At 47.5% G+C, this 18,922-nt stretch overlaps 1 protein-coding gene across 1 annotated transcript in view; it reads left to right on the top strand.

Annotated features, from left to right (window-relative positions):
* LOC307248596 (solute carrier organic anion transporter family member 1C1-like) overlaps positions 1-18,922 on the top strand; it is a gene marked incomplete at its 3' end in the record, with an annotated part of 60,411 nt that overhangs the window by 9,576 nt on the left and 31,913 nt on the right. Inside the window, exons 2-6 of the mRNA XM_080025026.1 lie at positions 1,005-1,146; positions 2,989-3,121; positions 11,139-11,260; positions 11,528-11,674; positions 13,732-13,830. Of these exons, the coding sequence (XP_079881152.1) occupies positions 1,005-1,146; positions 2,989-3,121; positions 11,139-11,260; positions 11,528-11,674; positions 13,732-13,830 (643 nt within the window). The remainder of the gene's footprint in view (positions 1-1,004; positions 1,147-2,988; positions 3,122-11,138; positions 11,261-11,527; positions 11,675-13,731; positions 13,831-18,922) is intronic.

Here is an 18,922-nt window from a genome sequence, read left to right on the forward strand (position 1 = left end):
GAGTTTGTTGGACTGTATAATGTACATTTTTGTTATAGATAAATAATACTTTTGGGCATTTTTCGGTCATTGACAATCGTAGCTCTTTACCTTATCATTTGGGTGATGTGACTTTCATATGCGCTGCTTTCCTCATGTCAGTTCTGGATGCAGGACCAGTAACATGACCAAAAAATATGACTGTGTATCGACAGCACAAAGGTTTTGTTATTCTTCGGGCAAAATTGAATTTAACTCAATTTAATGAAACCACTGTAATCAATCTACGAAGTGGATAGAGTTAATGATGAAAAGTCACAGATCAACAACAAAAGGAACATTACCATTGTTGTTTAAGTTTCTTTAATAATTTTTTTTTAAAGTCATATTAAAATAGTATCAACAGTTGCCTGAGGGTGGCAAACAGGGCTTGTCAGGCCATTTCAAACAGTGTTCGTCTGGCCAGTTTTTGCGAACCACTGATCTAAGCCACTGGATGAGCAGATTACTTTAATTTGTTATGTACAAAGATACTGATTGGCTTACAATGATTACATTGTGTTTGATCAGCTGTGATGGCAGAGGTTGAACTGCCTCACTTTTCCAGTCTTTTTTTATCATGCACTGTTTTGACTTATTTTTTCATTAAAAGGGACTTCTGTCTAGCCCGCTGCTGTAGCCATTCCTTTTCTATCCTCCCTCCCCCTCTACACCCCATAGCTCGTCGCAATCCCTTTATTCCTGTGATGCTGGCACTTGTTAATTAGTGAACGTTGGACCAGGGAAAGTAGGTTAATGAGGGGAGTTTGTGCATCTTAGCAACCACAAGTGCCTTTTCTTGTTCATTCTCAGTGGACAAAACACAAGTGTGGACATCACACACTCAAGTAGATTACTATAAGGATATGAACAGTGTATTTTCTTGTACAGTATGTATTATCATTCCCTTGTGCATATATACTCAATGTAAACTGTCCTTTGTTTATTTTTTCTCTCCTTTTTCCTATCTCCCTCTCTTCTCCCAGATGTTTCTGGTGGCTTTGTCCTTTGCCTATTTTGCAAAGGCTCTGTCGGGGAGCTACATGAAGAGCACAATAACTCAGCTGGAGAGGCGCTTTGACATCCCCAGTTACCTAATAGGTGTCATTGACGGGAGCTTCGAGGTTGGTGAGTAGGCCTGCCAGTCACTGCTGTTATTTTGTTGTTCTGTTTGCAGCCTCCCTGCCATTGGCTCCCCTACCTTCTCTTTTTCTGTCTTTGGGACACAAATATGAATGGGTCAAAGAGGTATTCAAGCTTCAGATAAAGGATTCATCAGGCAAGAAAATTACAGGGGGGTGTGTTTGCGGTGAGTCATCCTGTAAGTGTCAAGCAGGGACATAACAGGCTCTGAGCGGTGAAACTTAAGAATGTCTAAGGTTTGGTTACACAATGACTTCAATATACTATTTCCCTACTCTAAATTTTCCTCACAGCATTATACTTATAACCCTAATTTAAAAGAATAAACTCTGCAGCAGGGTAAGAAAATAACTTTTTTATTACCAGGGGGGGGCTTTTCTTGCCCCTGTGAAATATGTTTTGGATACTTTTTTTTTACATTTGGGCAAATGTATCACATGTTTGAAAATATCTTGAAAATATTGATAATAATACTATGTAGAAAGAGGTTTTAATATAAATTCTCCCGCATGTAGGGTGTTTTTTCCAACTCAATCTACATCTAAAATCAGACCCCTGACAGTACTAGGGATGCCTAGTTGTCCATTTTCAACACTAGCTTTGCAAATGCATATAAATACAGTTAAAATCTGAGAATTACAGCACTACTGTATGCCTGCTGCAACTTCTGCACATATGGTAAAAAATAATTGCCTTTTTTCAACGACAGTATGGAAGAGTGTCTAACCTGCTGTTACTCTGATGGAGGTGGGGTGTATATCAGCCTGAGGGAAAGGTGAAAACGACACATCCGGTGCAGTCAGAACTGGATTCCCCGAATCACTCTCTCCCTCCATCCCTTCATCTCTCCATTCCCCATCAAAGCTGCTTCTCTCATGTGGCCTAGGCAACAGGCTTTTTCTATAGGATCGTTGCCAGGGTAACATTGAGGCAGAGCAGGGCACCGTGAGTTGAAAAGAAAAAAAGGGAAGGAAAGTGCAAGAAACAACAGAGGAAAACAGAGCAGAGGGAAGAAGGGAAACAACATTTATTAATTAATATTAATGAAGAAGGGCAAGTGGAGTAGAGAGTGCTAATGTTTGGGCGCCTTTCCTAGTATATGCTGCATGAATCATTCTTAGCATGCACTTAGCACATACTGTTATTACAGTAACGAAACATAGAAATGGATCGAAAAGGGAACAAAATAAAGTAACTTAACTAACTTTTAAGAGCATAAATATTTTACTCAGAGCATGTACATAACCACTTTGCATATTTGTAGTCACTACCTTGTGGAATACTATGTAAGATATTAGCATTCCCCGGCCCCTTATATTTCCCCTCTCTCTCTCTCTCTCTCTCTCTCTCTCTCTCTCTCTCTCTCTCTCTCTCTCTCTCTCTCTCTCTCTCTCTCTCTCTCTCTCTCTCTCTCTCTCTCTCTCTCTCTCTCTCTATCTCTCTCTCTCTCTCTCACACACACAGACCTAAAGCTGAAGGATTGTTGGAGGGTTTTGACGTCATCCTGTCAAATACACCTTTACAATATCTTTCAAGGACAGTTTTCCATCTTGTTTAACGTGGAGTGTCAGTGATTCAGTGATAGTAGAACAGGTGTATGAAAAGATGACAGTAGAGAAATGGCCATGGTCCCACCCAGCATTGTCTGATTTTTTTATGCCATTTGACAATGTTTGCTGCTATATGCTGTAAACATTAATGGGACAATGATCTGTTCCTTCATGGTGTTGTTATGTGCTTCAACTCCAGCCCTTTCTTCATCCCGTGGGCGGTGTACACAGTAAACAGTAAAGCCATGATATTTTTTGTTTCCCTCCGTCCTCCCAGGTAACCTGTTGGTAATAGCTTTCGTCAGTTACTTTGGGGCCAAGCTTCATCGACCAAAGATCATTGCAGTGGGTTGTGTACTGATGTCCATCGGCACCTTCATCATCGCTCTGCCTCACTTCATCATCGGACGGTGAGTAAGAAAAGGCAATGGCATTAAAACATATATGAACCTGGTAAGTGCACTGTTAGGGTTGCCTGTGCCTGTGCCCTGTATCTTTCCTTTTTCCAACATGAACTTACTGAAATGTAACTGGTGCAGGGCTGTACGCTTATTTTTTTAGGTGGTAGCACTGGTGCTAGCAAGCAAAAAAAATCAGTAGCACAAAAATAAATTCAGTAGCACACAAAGTATGATCGAAAACTTGCATAACCTTAACCCATGCATTTAGCTCTAATTACCTTTTAGCCTGTCATCTTGGTCTCATTTGAAATTCTAAATTAATGTCATATCCTAGTGTGTGCAGTAATAATTGTAGAAACATTAATAGGGGTGCACTGATTGTAATTTAGACAAAAGAATATAATCTGCGAATTGCAATTTTTTGCTGATTCAGAATTATTTCTCCCCATAAAATTAATAGCTATATATTTTTTGTATATACACATTATTATATTCATAATAATAAACATTTTTGGTAAATGTCCTTCTGTTAATTAAAACCTATAACTTTAAAACATATAGCCTATTAAATAAATAAGTATACATATTGGTACAATTTAGGATAAGTTAAATAGGTTGTTGTGAATGTGTTGGGAGTAGTTCTTCAGTGGCTTATCAGTTATTTCAAACTTTGTTTACATAGACTACTGTTGTTGACTGCTCTCTGCAGCAGCTGAAGCAGTTGATTTTCAAGCTAGCGCACTGCAGGGCTGTGAAGTGCGAAGGTTTTCTTTCAATATTCGCTCGGTATCTCACTATGGGACACGCCCCTCGCGCTGTCCCCCAGAAGCAATTTTACATTACGCCAGTCGTGACTGGCCAATAGACGTGACGTCTGCCTTGCAGAGGAGGGACTTCCTCCTACTACATAAGTCCCGTCGTCACGTCATCTCTTCAGTCTAAGGCAAAACACCTCTTCTCGCTCCGGGCAAGGAGGGTGATCTTGTGAGATACCTCACTCATATATCAGAAAACCTGGGTTAATTTCTTAACCTTAAGTTTTCTTTCAATATTCGCTCGGTATCTCACTATGGGATATAGTAACTCCCGTATTGCCAAAGAAGTACCAGTACACAAAAACCTGTCAAACAGGCATGTTTACTGATCCAACGCTCAAGACTGTGTGAGACAGATTAGGCGCAGTAACATCCAACCTGTAGAATCTAGTCAAAGTGTGAGGCGTCGCCCAGCTGGCAGCCGCACATATCTCTTCCACTGAGACCCCCTGGAACAGTGCCCAGGATGCGGCCATGCCGCGAGTTGAATGTGCGCGTAGGCCAGGGGTATTCAACTAAAATTCAAATAGGTCCAGTTAGAGAAAATGTCCTCAAGCAAAGGTCCGGAACATCATAATGTCTATCTTGCGTTATGATTCAGTGTGATATATAGTGAAGTAGCCTAGTAGTTGTATCAACGTCTGCATGTAATTAACAACTGACTGTCAGATCAATATAGAAAGAACAATTCAAAAACATTTCAACAATATTTATTCTCACTTTTAAATAATTATAGATATATAATACTGAAGATATATGTATTATTTAAGTGACTCAACTGAAACTAATCTCTTCATAGAGAAGGGCTGCATTTAAAAATAAAATGGTGAAAATAAATATAATAATAATCTTAAAATAAAGATAAAATATATAATTCATTTTTGAAAAATTAAATAATTTTGAGAAATATTTTCAATGTATCATTTCTAAACTTCACTATACCTACTATGTTTGTTTAACATAGTAATCTCCCACTTTGTCTAATACTGGATTTTTATTTTGCAATTTTGAAAAGCTCTGAAAAAGTGACATGTCAGAAACTAAACCCCTGTAGGGGAGTCTGGGGGTTTCCCCCCCAGTAATTTTTTTTTGTGTTTTTAGAATGTAATCGGAGCATTCTGGTGCAAATAATAAAAGAAAAGGTCAACATTTAATATAGTTAAGATGAATAGAAAAATTAACAAAACAACATAACTTGCTAGCAGCCAGATAACTGGACTGAGGGACGGATGACCACTAGCTTTCGCTAATGTTAGTGGGGGCTACTGCCAAATATCTTGCTAAAAAATTAACCTGTATTTATAAATTCTGCCATTACTAAGAATATGTAAAACTTAAAATGTAGATAATTGAAACTACATACAACATTTTTTTTAAAATAATGTTTTTCCTGTTGCTGTTGTGGGCAGTAGATGCAGTGCTGCTGGCGATTGGTGATTATGTCAATCTTATGTGTCATTCACACATAGGTCTACATCAGGGTAATAGAGAGTCCACATGATTGCACCTTGACCGGTTTTCACCAGTCTTACAAAAGGGGAAAAAACCATAGATAGTAAATAATAGGAAAAAACTCAGCTGTTGATCGCTCGTTAACTCGCTCGCGACACACGGAGCCGGTGAGCGAGCGGGCGAGCGAGAGAGAAAGCTGTCTCTCACTCTCCTCCCGCTGTCTTTCTCACTCTAATCTGACTTATTTCGCTGAAATTCTCGTAATTCTTGCACTTCTCTCTGTCATCTCTCGCATGATAGCTCACTGTCTCTTTGTCTGTGAGCCAGCCTGAGCCGGGAATGCACAGATTCGATTGGCTGCCTGAGTAGCAGGAGGCGGGATGGCTTAACTCGAAAGCATTTCCTGATTCGCTAAACCAGTACCGTAAAGTCTAGAAAAGCTGCGCCGGTCAAAATAGAAGCGCCCCGTCAAAATTTTAAATACTTAAATAATTGATTGACTACAGGTCCGGGTCCGTATAGGACGGCGTCTGGGTCCGGACCCGGACCGCGGTCCGCCTGTTAGTGACCCCCGGCGTAGGCCAATAGGGGGTTCCAAACCCTCACTATTATAAGCCATGGCTATAGCCTCCACGATCCAGTGTGACAAACGCTGCTTCGATAGAGGCTTTCCCAGGTGTGACGTAGCACATGATACAAACAGCTGCTCGGATTTCCTGAATCCAGCTGTCCTATCAACATAGACGCGTAAAGCCCGTACCGGGCAGAGCGCATTCAGCCGCTCCTGCTCCTGAGAGGAAAAAGGAGGAGAATGGAAAGCCAACAGCTCAATAGGGCGGTATGATAACGCAGAGTTAAATACCTTGGGAACAAATGCAGGATTCGGTTTTAATAAAACCTTTGAGTTCCCCTGTAAGAACTGCATACATGCCGGGTTTACCGACAGAGCATGGATGTCACTCACGCGTTTAGCCGAGGCCAACGCGAGCAACAAAGCCGTCTTAAACGAGAGTTTTTTAAGCTCTATCTGTTGTAAGGGCTCAAACGGTGGGCGTGACAGCGCATCAAGCACCGTAGATAAATCCCACGGAGCAGTCAAGTTCCGCGACACCGGCCGAAGACGGCGTGCACCTTTCATAAACCGGCAAACAATGGGATGTTGGCCTGCCGTTTTGTCTCCAAACCCTATGTGACAAGCCGATACAGCGGCCAAGTACACTTTGACGGTGGAGAAAGCCTTGCCTTTATCCAGCAAGTCTTGTAGAAACGTTAGAATAACAGGTACGGGGCTCTGGAAAGCTATTTCCCCAGCTTTCACGCACCATTCCTCGAACGCACGCCATTTTCCGTCATATGCGTAACGTGTAGAGGAAGCCCTGGCGCCCTGAATAGTCGCAATGACATTCTGTGGGAGACCAGCAGTTGTTAGGTTCATCCTTTCACGGGCCAGGCCCACAGAGCCATGCGCTACGGATGACGATGGAGGATCTCTCCGTGCGCTTGCGTCAGGAGATCCCTGCGTAAAGGCAGAGGCCAAGGCTGGCTGTACAGCAGCTGGGCTATTTCTGCCAATCAATATTTCCCCGCCCAACGGGGGGCTATAAGGATCAGTGCATGACCCCTCTCTCGCACTTTGGCGAGAGTAGGAATGATCAGTTCTAATGGGGGAAAAGCGTACAGGAGGACGCGTGGCCACTCGTATGCCAGAGCATCCAGCCCCAACTGATCGGTTAGGGAATAGAACAGAGGGAACTGAGTGTTCTCCTCTGATGCAAAAAGATCGATCTCTGCTCGACCGTATCTCTCCCATATCTGGGCCACGACCTCGCTGTGGCGTTTCGAATCCTTGTAGCGAGGGTCGCCCCTGTATATCAAATCTGTTCCCCAATTCCGTGCGCCCGGCACGTGTGTTGCTCTCAGAGACAACAGATGAGCGTTGCTCCACATGGTCAGTCTGTGTGCCAACGTGTGCATTTGACGGGAGCGTAGCCCCCCCTGTCGGTTTATATACGCCACTACCGTGGTGTAGTCCGTCCTGACTAGAACATGTTGCCTTCTCTGAAAAGGAAGAACATGTTTCAGCGCCAGCGACACGGCCTGAAGTTCCAGGCAGTTCATGTGAACAAACTGCATATGTGAACTCCACATGCCATTTATTGTTCTGAATGTCAACATCGTCCTCCTGCAAAAGAGTGCCAGACAAGCCTGAAAGGCTTCCACCCTCTCCGCGGATAGACGTGCTTTGAACGTCACTGAATTGAGGCACAAGCCTATGTAGGCCTACGTTATGTTTTGAGAAGGAATCAAAACACTCTTTTCCACGTTTATTGTGAAACTCAGGGCCATAAGGTGCGATATTAGCAAGCTGGTTTGCGCCTGAGCCTCTTGGGGTGACTGTGTGGCTAGAAGCCAGTCGTCTATGTACGTCGCCAAACGCATTTCCTCCTCCCTGAGAGGCGCGATAGCAGCCTCCGTGCACTTCACAGACACCCGTGGGCTTAACGAAAGGCCGCACGGGAGAACCAAATACTCGTACGTTACACCCTGAAAGGCAAACCTGAGATATTTTCTGTGAGGCGGATAAATGGGGATATGGGAATAAGTGTTCGTTAAAGCTATGCTTGTGAACCAGTCTCCTGGGATAAGAGCGGCGTGTGTCAGCATTCTGAAACTGTACTGTCTCATGTATCTGTTCAGAGAGTGTAGATCTAATATCGGCGGTTAGTTTTTATAACCCAATCCGATGCACCACATGCACGCCACTGTTGGGCCCGGCCAGACAGCGGCCCCAGCCCCGCTGGTTTCGCTGTCGTGCCAAGCAGAACGGGCATGGTGGGCTGCGCACCCACGCTCATGTCCACCAGGCACCGTTTTGTTACATTCTGTTCCTTTTTTATGTTTATAATTTTTTTTGTTTTCGCATGAAGCTGCGCCCTTGGCTCGGAGCCTGGATGCGCGCTTTGAAAATGTTTTAATAAACACTTTAAGGGGGACACGTGTGATTTTGGGCACTGGTGTGTGCTTTTGCACTCGCATGCGTTTGTGAGACACAGCTGCGGCTCCACCGAGCTCTCTGCAGGTCTGACCCTTCTATTCTTTGTCTGGCCGTGAACTGTGAAGGCCGAACGGGCTTCTGCACGCCCATTGCGGGGCTTTGAACATGCCCTCTGTAACCCGTCCTGGAACTGGGTTTGGAACAGAACATCTAGGGGGGACGGTGACGGCGTCTGGCCGGGCCTACCGTACCCCCCTGGCTGCAGCGTCCTAGGTAGCGCGCCATTTCCTCATGGCTCCCTGAGTAGCCGGAGGGGCCGCACGACCATTCGGCTTCGCACCAGGCGCGGATGGATTCCTCCCCCACGCACCTCTATGCTCAGGCGGCTTGTTCTGTCCCCGGCCGGCCCCGTGGGTTGGTTGGCGCTGACGATTCGGGATGCGGTAAGCCGGTGAAGGGACGCGGGGCTGGGTGAACACCTGGCCAGGTGCGTTGGTGGGGAAAGGCGCTCTTCTGGGGAGACACAGTCACAGCGCCTCACCTTCCCTCTTTTTCTCCTCCCAGCGTTTCAGCATAGTTTCGTACGCTGGGCCAAACAAGCCTTTTGGGTCCACAGGCACGTCGAGGAGTTGGGTTTTTTCCCTCAGAGAGAGACTGGACAGGTTCAGCCATCTTGCTCTTTCTTGGGCGACCATCAGAGCCATGGCTCTGCCGGACGCTTGGACAGCGCTCCTGTGAAGGCGCAGGCACAGGTCCGTCACGACGGACAGCTCATCCCACACGGCTGGGGTGGGTGACGTTGACATGTCGACCTCCAGCTCTGCCTGGTAAGCTAGCAGGAGCGATGATGCGTTGAGTGCTCTAACCGTCGTGGCCATCGCCTTGTAGCACTTTTCAGTCAGTGACGACTGGAAGCAGTCAGCTTTGGACGGTAGTGTAGGGCAGGCCGAAGTCATGGCGGACTTCTGCGCGGGGTGGAGGTGCGACGCCAGCAGTGGTTCAACCGGAGGCAGGTGGCAAAACCCCTTTTTCTCCATACCGGCCCAATCCAACGCCGATCCACCCTGTACAGGGATCTTGGCTGAGAGAGGCTTGCTCCAGGACCGAGTCGCTTCATCCAGGCACTCGGGAAAGGCCGGAAGCAGCAGGCTGGTGGAGGCTTTAGCCTTTGGGAGTCGCTTGCCCTCGTAGCGAGAAGTTCTCTACCGGGGGCTCAGGCCACTCGATGTTTAGCTTCGCAGCTGCCCTTTTGCAGGCCTCGTGGAGATCCACGCTGACGGCCGGGTTCGGGAAGCTAGTGCACATGCCGCCTGGCGACGCGGTGCGCGGGGAAAAGGAATCATCCTCCTCGTCCTCATCAGAGCCGAGGCTAATGGATTCCTCTCCCGACTCGCAGTAACGCCCTCGGCTTCGTCAGGCTCTGCCAGCAGGCTAGCCTCGACGTTGTCGGGTTGGGTTAGCTCGAGCGGCTGGGAACCTTCGGTGAGGTCCACCTCCGATCCCCAGCTGGTGCCCGGTGGGACGGCGAGTCCCCGGGAACCTTGCGCTAGCTCCGGTAGTGGTGGGTCGGTTACCCCCATTACGGGATCTTCTGCGAACAGTTTAGCTTGTTTGTTCAGTCGGCGTTTGCGGGTTTTGTGTGAAAAACGCGCGCAGTGCTCGCAGGTAGCCGGGGATGCAAGGGCCGCCTTGGCGTGTTCCAGCCCGAGGCAGTGAATGCAAGCGGAATGGCTATCCGCTCCCGACATCTTGTTCCCGCATACGCAGGACTTTGTCAGAGGCTTCCCCGAGCCCTCGGTTAGGGTAAGTTCAGACTCTGACTGCATGTTTGCTCTCCGCTTATTAGTAGCCGCTGTTTAATGACAGGCCAGCTAAATAAAGTGGATTGCAGCTAGTATGTGTACTAGCAGCTACTGTATGGTGACAGTCTAGCTTTAGCTTCTCAACTCAGAGGTTTGCTGTAGCGATGTAGGCTAGCGTTCGGTGACCGAGGGGTTAGCTCGCTCTATGAACAGTTAAGCTAGGCCGTCTACAACTTCCTTCAAAGAGGTGCTTCTAGGAGCGAGAAGAGGTAAAAGACTGAAGAGATGACGTGACGACGGGACTTATGTAGTAGGAGGAAGTCCCTCCTCTGCAAGGCAGACGTCACGTCTATTGGCCAGTCACGACTGGCGTAATGTAAAATTGCTTCTGGGGGACAGCGCGAGGGGCGTGTCCCATAGTGAGATACCGAGCGAATATTGAAAGAAAACTTCCTGTTCTTACCGGCTTCAAAAAAAGTCAACTCACGTTTGGCTAGTAACATGCTTTTAATGTGAAGGCGCACAGGAAATGTTCTGTTTGCACACGCGCTAACTTAACTGCATGCCGTCTCCTTCTGGTTATTACCGTTGGTAAAGTGTATTAGACGCTAGAATCACCGCACAAGCACAGGTCCCGAGCACACATCTTTCACGAGCCAAAGTGGAGGGTGGACTCAATAACTTACTTGCCTAAGACTACATTTACCCGAATTTGGAGAGTGTTAATGTAGAGCCCTCTAAGCAGTGTTGAGCAGCACTCCTCTGTGTCTCAAACAGACAGCATCTGCTCATTAGCACTTGTGCGAGTGTACTTGTATTCATCATCGCACGTGATCAATTTCAGTAGCAAGCCCTGAACTGGTGACATTTTCTTCCGATCAGATTCACAGATTAATTTCTATACACCCAAGTTAATTTTTTTTTCCTTCTCTGTTTTCCATTTGTGTTTTTTGATCTACTAGCTATCAGTTTGAAACATCAGTGCGATGGGTAGTGAACTCAACATTTAACCCATCTCCTTGTCCGGTGGGCTCACCAGCAGTCCTTACCCAGGGTAGCCAACGGCATGACGTGCCTGCCACAAGTGAGCATTTATGCACACACACACACACACGCACGCACGCACGCACGCACGCACGCACGCACACACACACACAGACACACACAGACACACACACACACACCCACAGACAGACAGACACACATACACACACATACACACAGACAAACGCACACACACACACACACACACACACACACACACACACACACACACACACACACACACACTACTGTAGAGAAGTAAAAGATTACTGATACTGATAGTGATTACTGGCATAATTTCTTCTAGCCTGTGAAAGCGAGTCCAACCTGTCCATGTGGATCTATGTCCTCCTGGGAAATGTCCTGCGTGGTATTGGAGAGACACCTGTTCAGCCTCTTGGGATCTCTTATATAGATGACTTTGCTGGTGAGGAGAACGCCGCACTATATGTTGGTAAGAAAAAAAAATTGTACTTAAGATAAGGGTTTGTTTTATCACTGTGGGTGGGCCATGTTTGCTGATACATAGGACTAATAGTATTATATTTTGGTACATAACATCCCTAAGGCATCAATGTATACGTCTCTCGCATCCATCTGTTAAATGTCTACACCAGCTGTGTCCATATGAACCACTACAAACACAGCAATTCGACTATTACACTGTACTCTATGTTGCCATGTCTATTTCCTTAAACCCTCAGTTTTTTTTGTTTCTACGATCCGCCCTCGCTATTTAGGCGGTCTGTCCCCGTGTGGCACTGAGCCACAGCCAGCTCAGCCTGTCCCCAGCTCGTGTCGTCTAGAAATCAGCATGCTGAATAACACCAATCAAAATGATGGCCCAGCCTAGTAAATGTTCTTTAAGCTGTGTTAAAACAATGTCACATGAACTGTTTCATTAGTCAGAGGCAACAGTAACAACACCTGATAAAATATGAATATATATTATCGAAAGCTTCATTTTCCAATTATCATTTAAATCCACATCCTCATTAAAACAAAATAATTTCTTCAGATGAAAAAAAAACATAAAGAATGGCATCCCCTCATTACTGTAAAAACTGTCTGCAAAGCAGGCCCGGTTCTAGACAGTCGGATTAGGGTGGGCCTGTAGAAATTTTAGGTGGGTACACTGGGCAGAGAGACCGAAGATGCGAGCGAGCGCAGAACATAGATATATAGTATTTCCACCATTGGCTCCAATGTCCAGCTGGGTGAAAATAGTAGCCAGCCGAGGTCACAACTATGCTAGGGGGGTCCGGGGGTATGCCCCCCCGTGAGATGTTTTTTTTACCTTTTTAAAGTGAAATGCATGAATCTGGTGCACTTTGAGAGGAAAATTAAGAGGCTAAATCTGAGGAATTTTGTGTGAAGAAATAATTTGGAGACACTGGGTCGGATGAATTAGAAGCTATTGAAGAAAGACACATGGATTTTCCATAGACATATAAATTTGAAATAATATAAAAATATTATGCAGGGTCCTCTGGGATGGGCTTGGTGCTCTTTTTCTTTTACGGGACATATTTTTCTGTAATATAATGAATTCATTTAAATGCAGTGAGAGGAACGAAGCAGAAGAACTCTGTTGTCTAGTTATCTTTTTTTCCACAGACGAGGCTGAAATAGGCTATAGACTATACACAGTGCATGGGCAACTGAGGGCAGCCCCATTTTCAAATATTTTTAAATAAACTCAATACTAACTGTGCATGCCATGGACTTGAACGTGACGTGATCAGTTAACCTCGGATTACCTCCCAGATGTAAAAAACGAAATAAAAAAATAAATTGGGGGGGCCCCCCTGGCAGTCGGGACCCTAAGCAACCGCTCATTTCGCTTATGCCTCCGGCCGGCTCTGCTGGCCAGTGACCACTTTAAGCGGGTGGGTAACTTGGAGGCAGGCTGTCCTGCCCACCCAATAATACAATTAGAAGCAATGCATGGTAATGGTATATTCTTTAGTATTAATTAATTGTCTGAATTTTATTTGACATTTTCTTGGACAGCGAATGAACAGGTCCGTCCGATAGTGGGTCTTTACTTCCACCTAAAAAAACATTTATTTTTATTTTTTTTTTTAAAAGAGCACCCTGCTGCAAAGGTGCTCTTTGGTAGACCATTCAGTTCCCTAATGCATTTGGCAATTACAAAACACTTTAAGGTAAAGTAGGCATGTGGTGTGCTTATTGCGTGAAAACATTATTACATTTTGCTGCAGCTCCCACATACAGCAGCAAACACTACCTTATTCAGACTTTAAAAAAATGTCACAAGGCATTAAATCCATTTAGTGAAAGTAGCAGTTTATGAGTATTACTTAACAAAGGACATTTTTACTTGCTTAAAAACTGATTTAAAATGTGTATGTAGTACCACCAAACACAATGTATGTACAATTTGTAGGCAATGTCTTTTAAGTAGTCTGTACTATCTAAGATTTCTCCGTTGTTCATGCAAGTGTTATAACCAGTGTGTTGTGTGTGTGTGTGTTTACCGTTTCCTAGGCTGCGTGCAGACAATTTCGGTGGTTGGCCCTGTGTTCGGCTACCTGTTAGGCTCCCTTTGTGCCAAAATCTATGTGGACATTGGATTTGTAAAAATGGGTAAGTTTAAACTATTTTAGATCCAACAAGCTCATGTGATTCACATGAGCTCTTCATATCTAAAATTGAAGGTTAATGAAATTAAATGTGTCTAGACAGTCTGCAAATGTATATTTAGAAATGTGCCATTGCTTTGGAAATCTTTTCTTTGGTAACGGTTGCTCTTATGTAACGAGTTAGAAACACACCAGGTGTCAGGATTGTACCAAAATGGCAGGCCAGAACCCAATAGCACGACAACAAACAGTTCAGGTATTGCAACAAAGTTTAATGAAGAATCAAACCAGGTGGTAGCGAGGCAACAAGTCCAAGAGGGGCAGGCAAAGGGATAATCCAAAATCCAAAAAGGATGGGTCAAAACACGAATAGGCGGGCAGGTAAACAGGCAGGAATTCAGAATAGGCTGGAGAGCAATGCAACACAAAGACAATCTGGCAGGGAACTGAGGGAATGAACCGGTATATATACTGTGGGGCTAATAGCTGATGGGGAGCAGGTGAGTGTGGTTAGGCCAGGTGGAAGTAATCAGCAGGGAGTGCAGAGCAGGGGGGAGTGGCCGGGTCTGAAATGACAAGAGAGTTAATATGGGAACAGACAAGTGACAAAAAACTAAATTGTGGCTGAAGTAGTGACAGAACCCCCCCCTCTAGGGACGGCTCCTGACGTCCCACCAGGCTGATCAGGATGGTCCCTATGGAATGTGGTGATGAGGTCGGGGTCCAGGATGTGGCGAGCCGGGACCCACGAGCGCTCCTCAGGGCCATAACCCTCCCAATCAACCAAGTATTGGAAACCCCTTCCCCGTCGTCGCGACCTGATGAGACGATGAACCGAGTAGGCAGGCCCTCCATCAATGAGCTGGGGGGGCGGCGGGGGTCTGGAGGAGGGCTGGAGCTTGGACTCTTTAACGGGTTTGATCTTGGATACATGGAAGGTGGGATGGATCCTCATGGAGCGAGGAAGACGGAGACGGACTGCAGCAGGATTGATGACTTTATTGATGGAGAACGGACCCACAAACCTGGGAGCCAACTTCCTAGACTCCACCCGGAGCGGAAGGTCCCGTGTAGACAACCAAACCTTCTGACCCGGAGTGTAACCGGGTGCAGGGGTCCGACGGCGATTGGCATATCTCTGGTATCGGTCGGACGAGCGCAGGAGAGCAGCACGGGCCCGCACCCAGGTGCGCCGACATCGCTGGACGAACGCCTGGACAGACGGGACACTGGCCTCTCGCTCCTGCTCAGGGAACAATGGAGGTTGATATCCTCGAGAGCACTGGAAGGGGGAAAGACCTGTTGCTGAACTTGGAAGTGTGTTGTGAGCATACTCCACCCATAGGAGCTGCTTGGACCAGGAGGACGGGTTCTGGGATGTGATGCAGCGCAAGGCAGTCTCCATCTCCTGGTTCATCCGCTCAGTCTGGCCGTTGGATTGAGGATGGAAACCCGAGGATAAGCTGACCGTGGCCCCCAACAGCTGACAAAACTCTGTCCAGAAACGAGAAGTGAACTGCGGCCCCCGGTCGGAGACAATGTCACAGGGAAGGCCGTGCAGACGGAAAACATGATGCAACATAATTTCAGCTGTTTCCTTGGCAGATGGTAACTTGGGCAACGGAACAAACTGAGCAGATTTAGAAAATCTGTCCACAATAGTAAGAATAGTGGTGTTACCCTCGGAGGGAGGCAGTCCGGTGACGAAGTCGATCGAGATGTGGGACCACGGACGATGAGGAACAGGCAGTGGCTGAAGAAGGCCCGCAGGGGCATGGCGAGCAATCTTGTGCTGGGAGCAAACACAGCAAGCAGCGATGAACTCCTTGGCGTCCTCTTCCATGGTAGCCCACCAGAACCATTGCTTCAGCAGGGCTAGAGTGCGCCTAACCCCTGGATGACAGGCAAGGCGAGAAGAATGTCCCCACTGGAGGACCTGAGAGCGGAGATTCACAGGCACATACAGACGATTATCAGGGCAAGCACTGGGGGCCGGGTGGTCGGCCTGGGCCCGTTTTACCTTGTCCACAATGTCCCAGGTAACTGCGCCGATGACCATCTTAGTGGGGAGGATGCTCTCAGGATGTGTGGGAACATGTTCGGATTGGAACTGACGGGACAGGGCATCTGGTTTGACGTTCCTAGAACCTGGGCGATAAGACAGGGTAAAATCAAAACGATTAAAGAACAACGCCCACCTGGCCTGACGGGAGTTCAACCGTTTGGCTGACCGGATGTACTCCAGGTTTTTGTGGTCCGTCCACACCACAAACGGATTCTTCGCCCCCTCCAACCAGTGCCTCCACTCCTCGAGAGCCATCTTAACCGCCAATAGCTCCCGGTTACCAACGTCATAATTTCTCTCCGCTGGGGACAATTTGCGGGAGAAAAAGGCACATGGATGTAACTTTTGGTCTTTACCTGACCGCTGAGACAGGACTGCCCCCACCCCGGAGTCTGACGCATCCACCTCAACGACAAACTGGCGTTCTGGATCTGGTAGGATGAGGATGGGAGCAGAAGAGAACCGTGACCTTAACTCACTGAACACCCTTCCTGCAGCAGGGGACCATTGGAAGGCTACCTTTTGGGAGGTGAGGGCTGTCAGGGGAGCTGCTACAGAACTATAGTTGCGGATAAACCTACGATAGAAATTGGCAAACCCCAGAAATTGTTGAAGCTTCTTACGAGTGGTGGGAACCGGCCAATCCACCACCGCTTTAATCTTGGTGGGATCCATGTGAATACTTCCGACTGAAATTATGTATCCCAGGAACGACACCTCAGTGGCATGGAACTCGGACTTCTCGACCTTCACGAACAGCTGGTTCTCTAGGAGTCTCTGGAGAACCCTGCGGACATGCTGCACATGGTCCTGTTCGGACTTGGAGAAGATGAGGATGTCATCAAGATAAACAAACACAAATACATTGAGAAAATCCCGGAGCACATCATTCACTAAGGCTTGGAATACTGCAGGAGCATTTGTGAGTCCGAAAGGCATTACCAGGTACTCGTAGTGGCCCCTAGGGGTATTGAACGCCGTCTTCCACTCATCCCCCTCCCGAATGCGAACTAGGTGATAGGCATTCCTGAGATCAAGCTTGGTAAACACAGAGGCCCCTTGCAAAAGTTCAAATGCAGAAGAGATGAGTGGGAGGGGGTACCTGTTCTTAATGGTGACATCATTCAGACCGCGGTAATCGATGCAGGGCCGGAGGGATTTGTCCTTCTTACCCACGAAGAAAAACCCTGCTCCAGCAGGTGATGAAGAGGGACGGATGAGGCCTGCTGCCAGTGAGTTGTTTATGTATTCGTCCATGGTCCTGGTTTCCGGGGCTGACAGAGAGTAGAGCCTCCCCCTGGGTGGGGATGAGCCAGGGAGGAGGTCAATGGCACAATCATACGGGCGGTGTGGGGGAAGAGAGGTGGCCCGTACCTTGTTAAACACCTCCTTTAAGTCGTAGTACTCCGACGGGATACCTGAGAGATCTGGGAATTCATTAGAAGAAGAGGTGCTGCAGGCAGGTAACAAGGCAGATTTCAGACAGACCGCAAGACATTGATCACTCCATTGTAGAATGGAACCGGTTCTCCAGTCAATGTGTGGATTATGTTTAATTAACCAAGGATACCCCAAGACAACTGGCTGCTGAGGTGCATTAATCAGGTGAAAGGTTAGTGATTCAGTGTGGTTACCTGATATGCCCAGATGAATAGGAACTGTGCGATGGGTTACAGTGCAGAGGAGGCGCCCATCGAGAGCAGTAGCCTCAATAGGCTCGGCCAAGGGTTCCTGGTTAATACCCAGCTGCATGGCAAGGCCCCGATCCAGAAGGTTGGTGTCAGCTCCCGAGTCAATGAGGACAGCGACAGTATGGGACAGACCATTAAAGTTGAGCTGGGCATGAAGTAGTGCTCGAGAGGGACCTTCAAAGTTCTTGATGCGGCTCACCAGCGCCCTCTGGATTCCTGGTGAGCCCTGTCTTTTACTGGACAGGATGACACGTAATGGCCTCCCTCTCCACAGTACATGCAACAGTTCTCCCTTTGGCGCCGTTGTCGTTCAGCAGCTGACAGCCTGGTCCTGCCCAGCTGCATGGGTTCAACTGGGTCACTAGAGGCAGCAGCGGTAGGAAAACACGTTGAAGTGGAAGGTGAAACTGGAAGACGTGGAAGGCTACGGGAAGTGCTGGTCAGTACCTTCTCTCGTCTCCTCTCCTGGATACGTCCATCGATGCGGATAGCGGTGGCGATGAGAACGTCCAAATCCCCTGGAGGATCCCGGGCCGCCAGCTCGTCCTTGATGGCATCAGAAAGTCCGTTGTAAAAGGCGTCAGCCAGGGAGGAAGAGTTCCAGTCACTCTCTGCAGCGATAGTCCGGAACTCGATGGAATAATCAGTCACTCTCCGGCTCCCCTGAGCCAGGTTAAACAGACCCCGAGCAGCCTCTCGACCAGGGGTAGCATGATCAAACACCTTCCGAAGACCCTCAGAGAAGGCAGCCACAGAAGAACAGAGAGCCGACTGCTTCTCCCACTCGGCGGCACCCCAGTTCCGGGCCCGCCCAGTAAGCTGGGTGATCATGAAAGCCACTCTCGACCTCTCCGTGGGATATGTGAGAGGTTGTAGTTCAAAAGTCAATGAGCACAGAGTCAGAAAGGAGCGACAGGTATCTGGAGCTCCAGAAAAGCGCTCTAGAGCACTTAAGCGGGGCTCTGGACGGGAGACAGCAGGGACAGGAGGGCTGGTGGGTGGTTGAACCGCTGGGGTCTGACTGGCCAGCGTGAGCTGCTGGAGCTGGCCGCTCAGAACCTCAAAATGCTGATTGTGGCGTTCCGAAGCTTCCTGGAAAGCCACTTCCATAGCGGTGAACTGTCTCGAATGCTGGTGTAGGGCGGCACCTTGTGCTGCCACTTCTTCCTTAAGAGCCTTTGTGTCGGCTGGGTTCATCTTATGGCCAGATTGTACTGTCAGGATTGTACCAAAATGGCAGGCCAGAACCCAATAGCACGACAACAAACAGTTCAGGTATTGCAACAAAGTTTAATGAAGAATCAAACCAGGTGGTAGCGAGGCAACAAGTCCAAGAGGGG

The sequence above is a fragment of the Ammodytes marinus genome, assembly GCF_949987685.1.
Source record: "Ammodytes marinus genome assembly, chromosome: 3".
Lineage (NCBI taxonomy): Eukaryota > Metazoa > Chordata > Actinopteri > Uranoscopiformes > Ammodytidae > Ammodytes > Ammodytes marinus.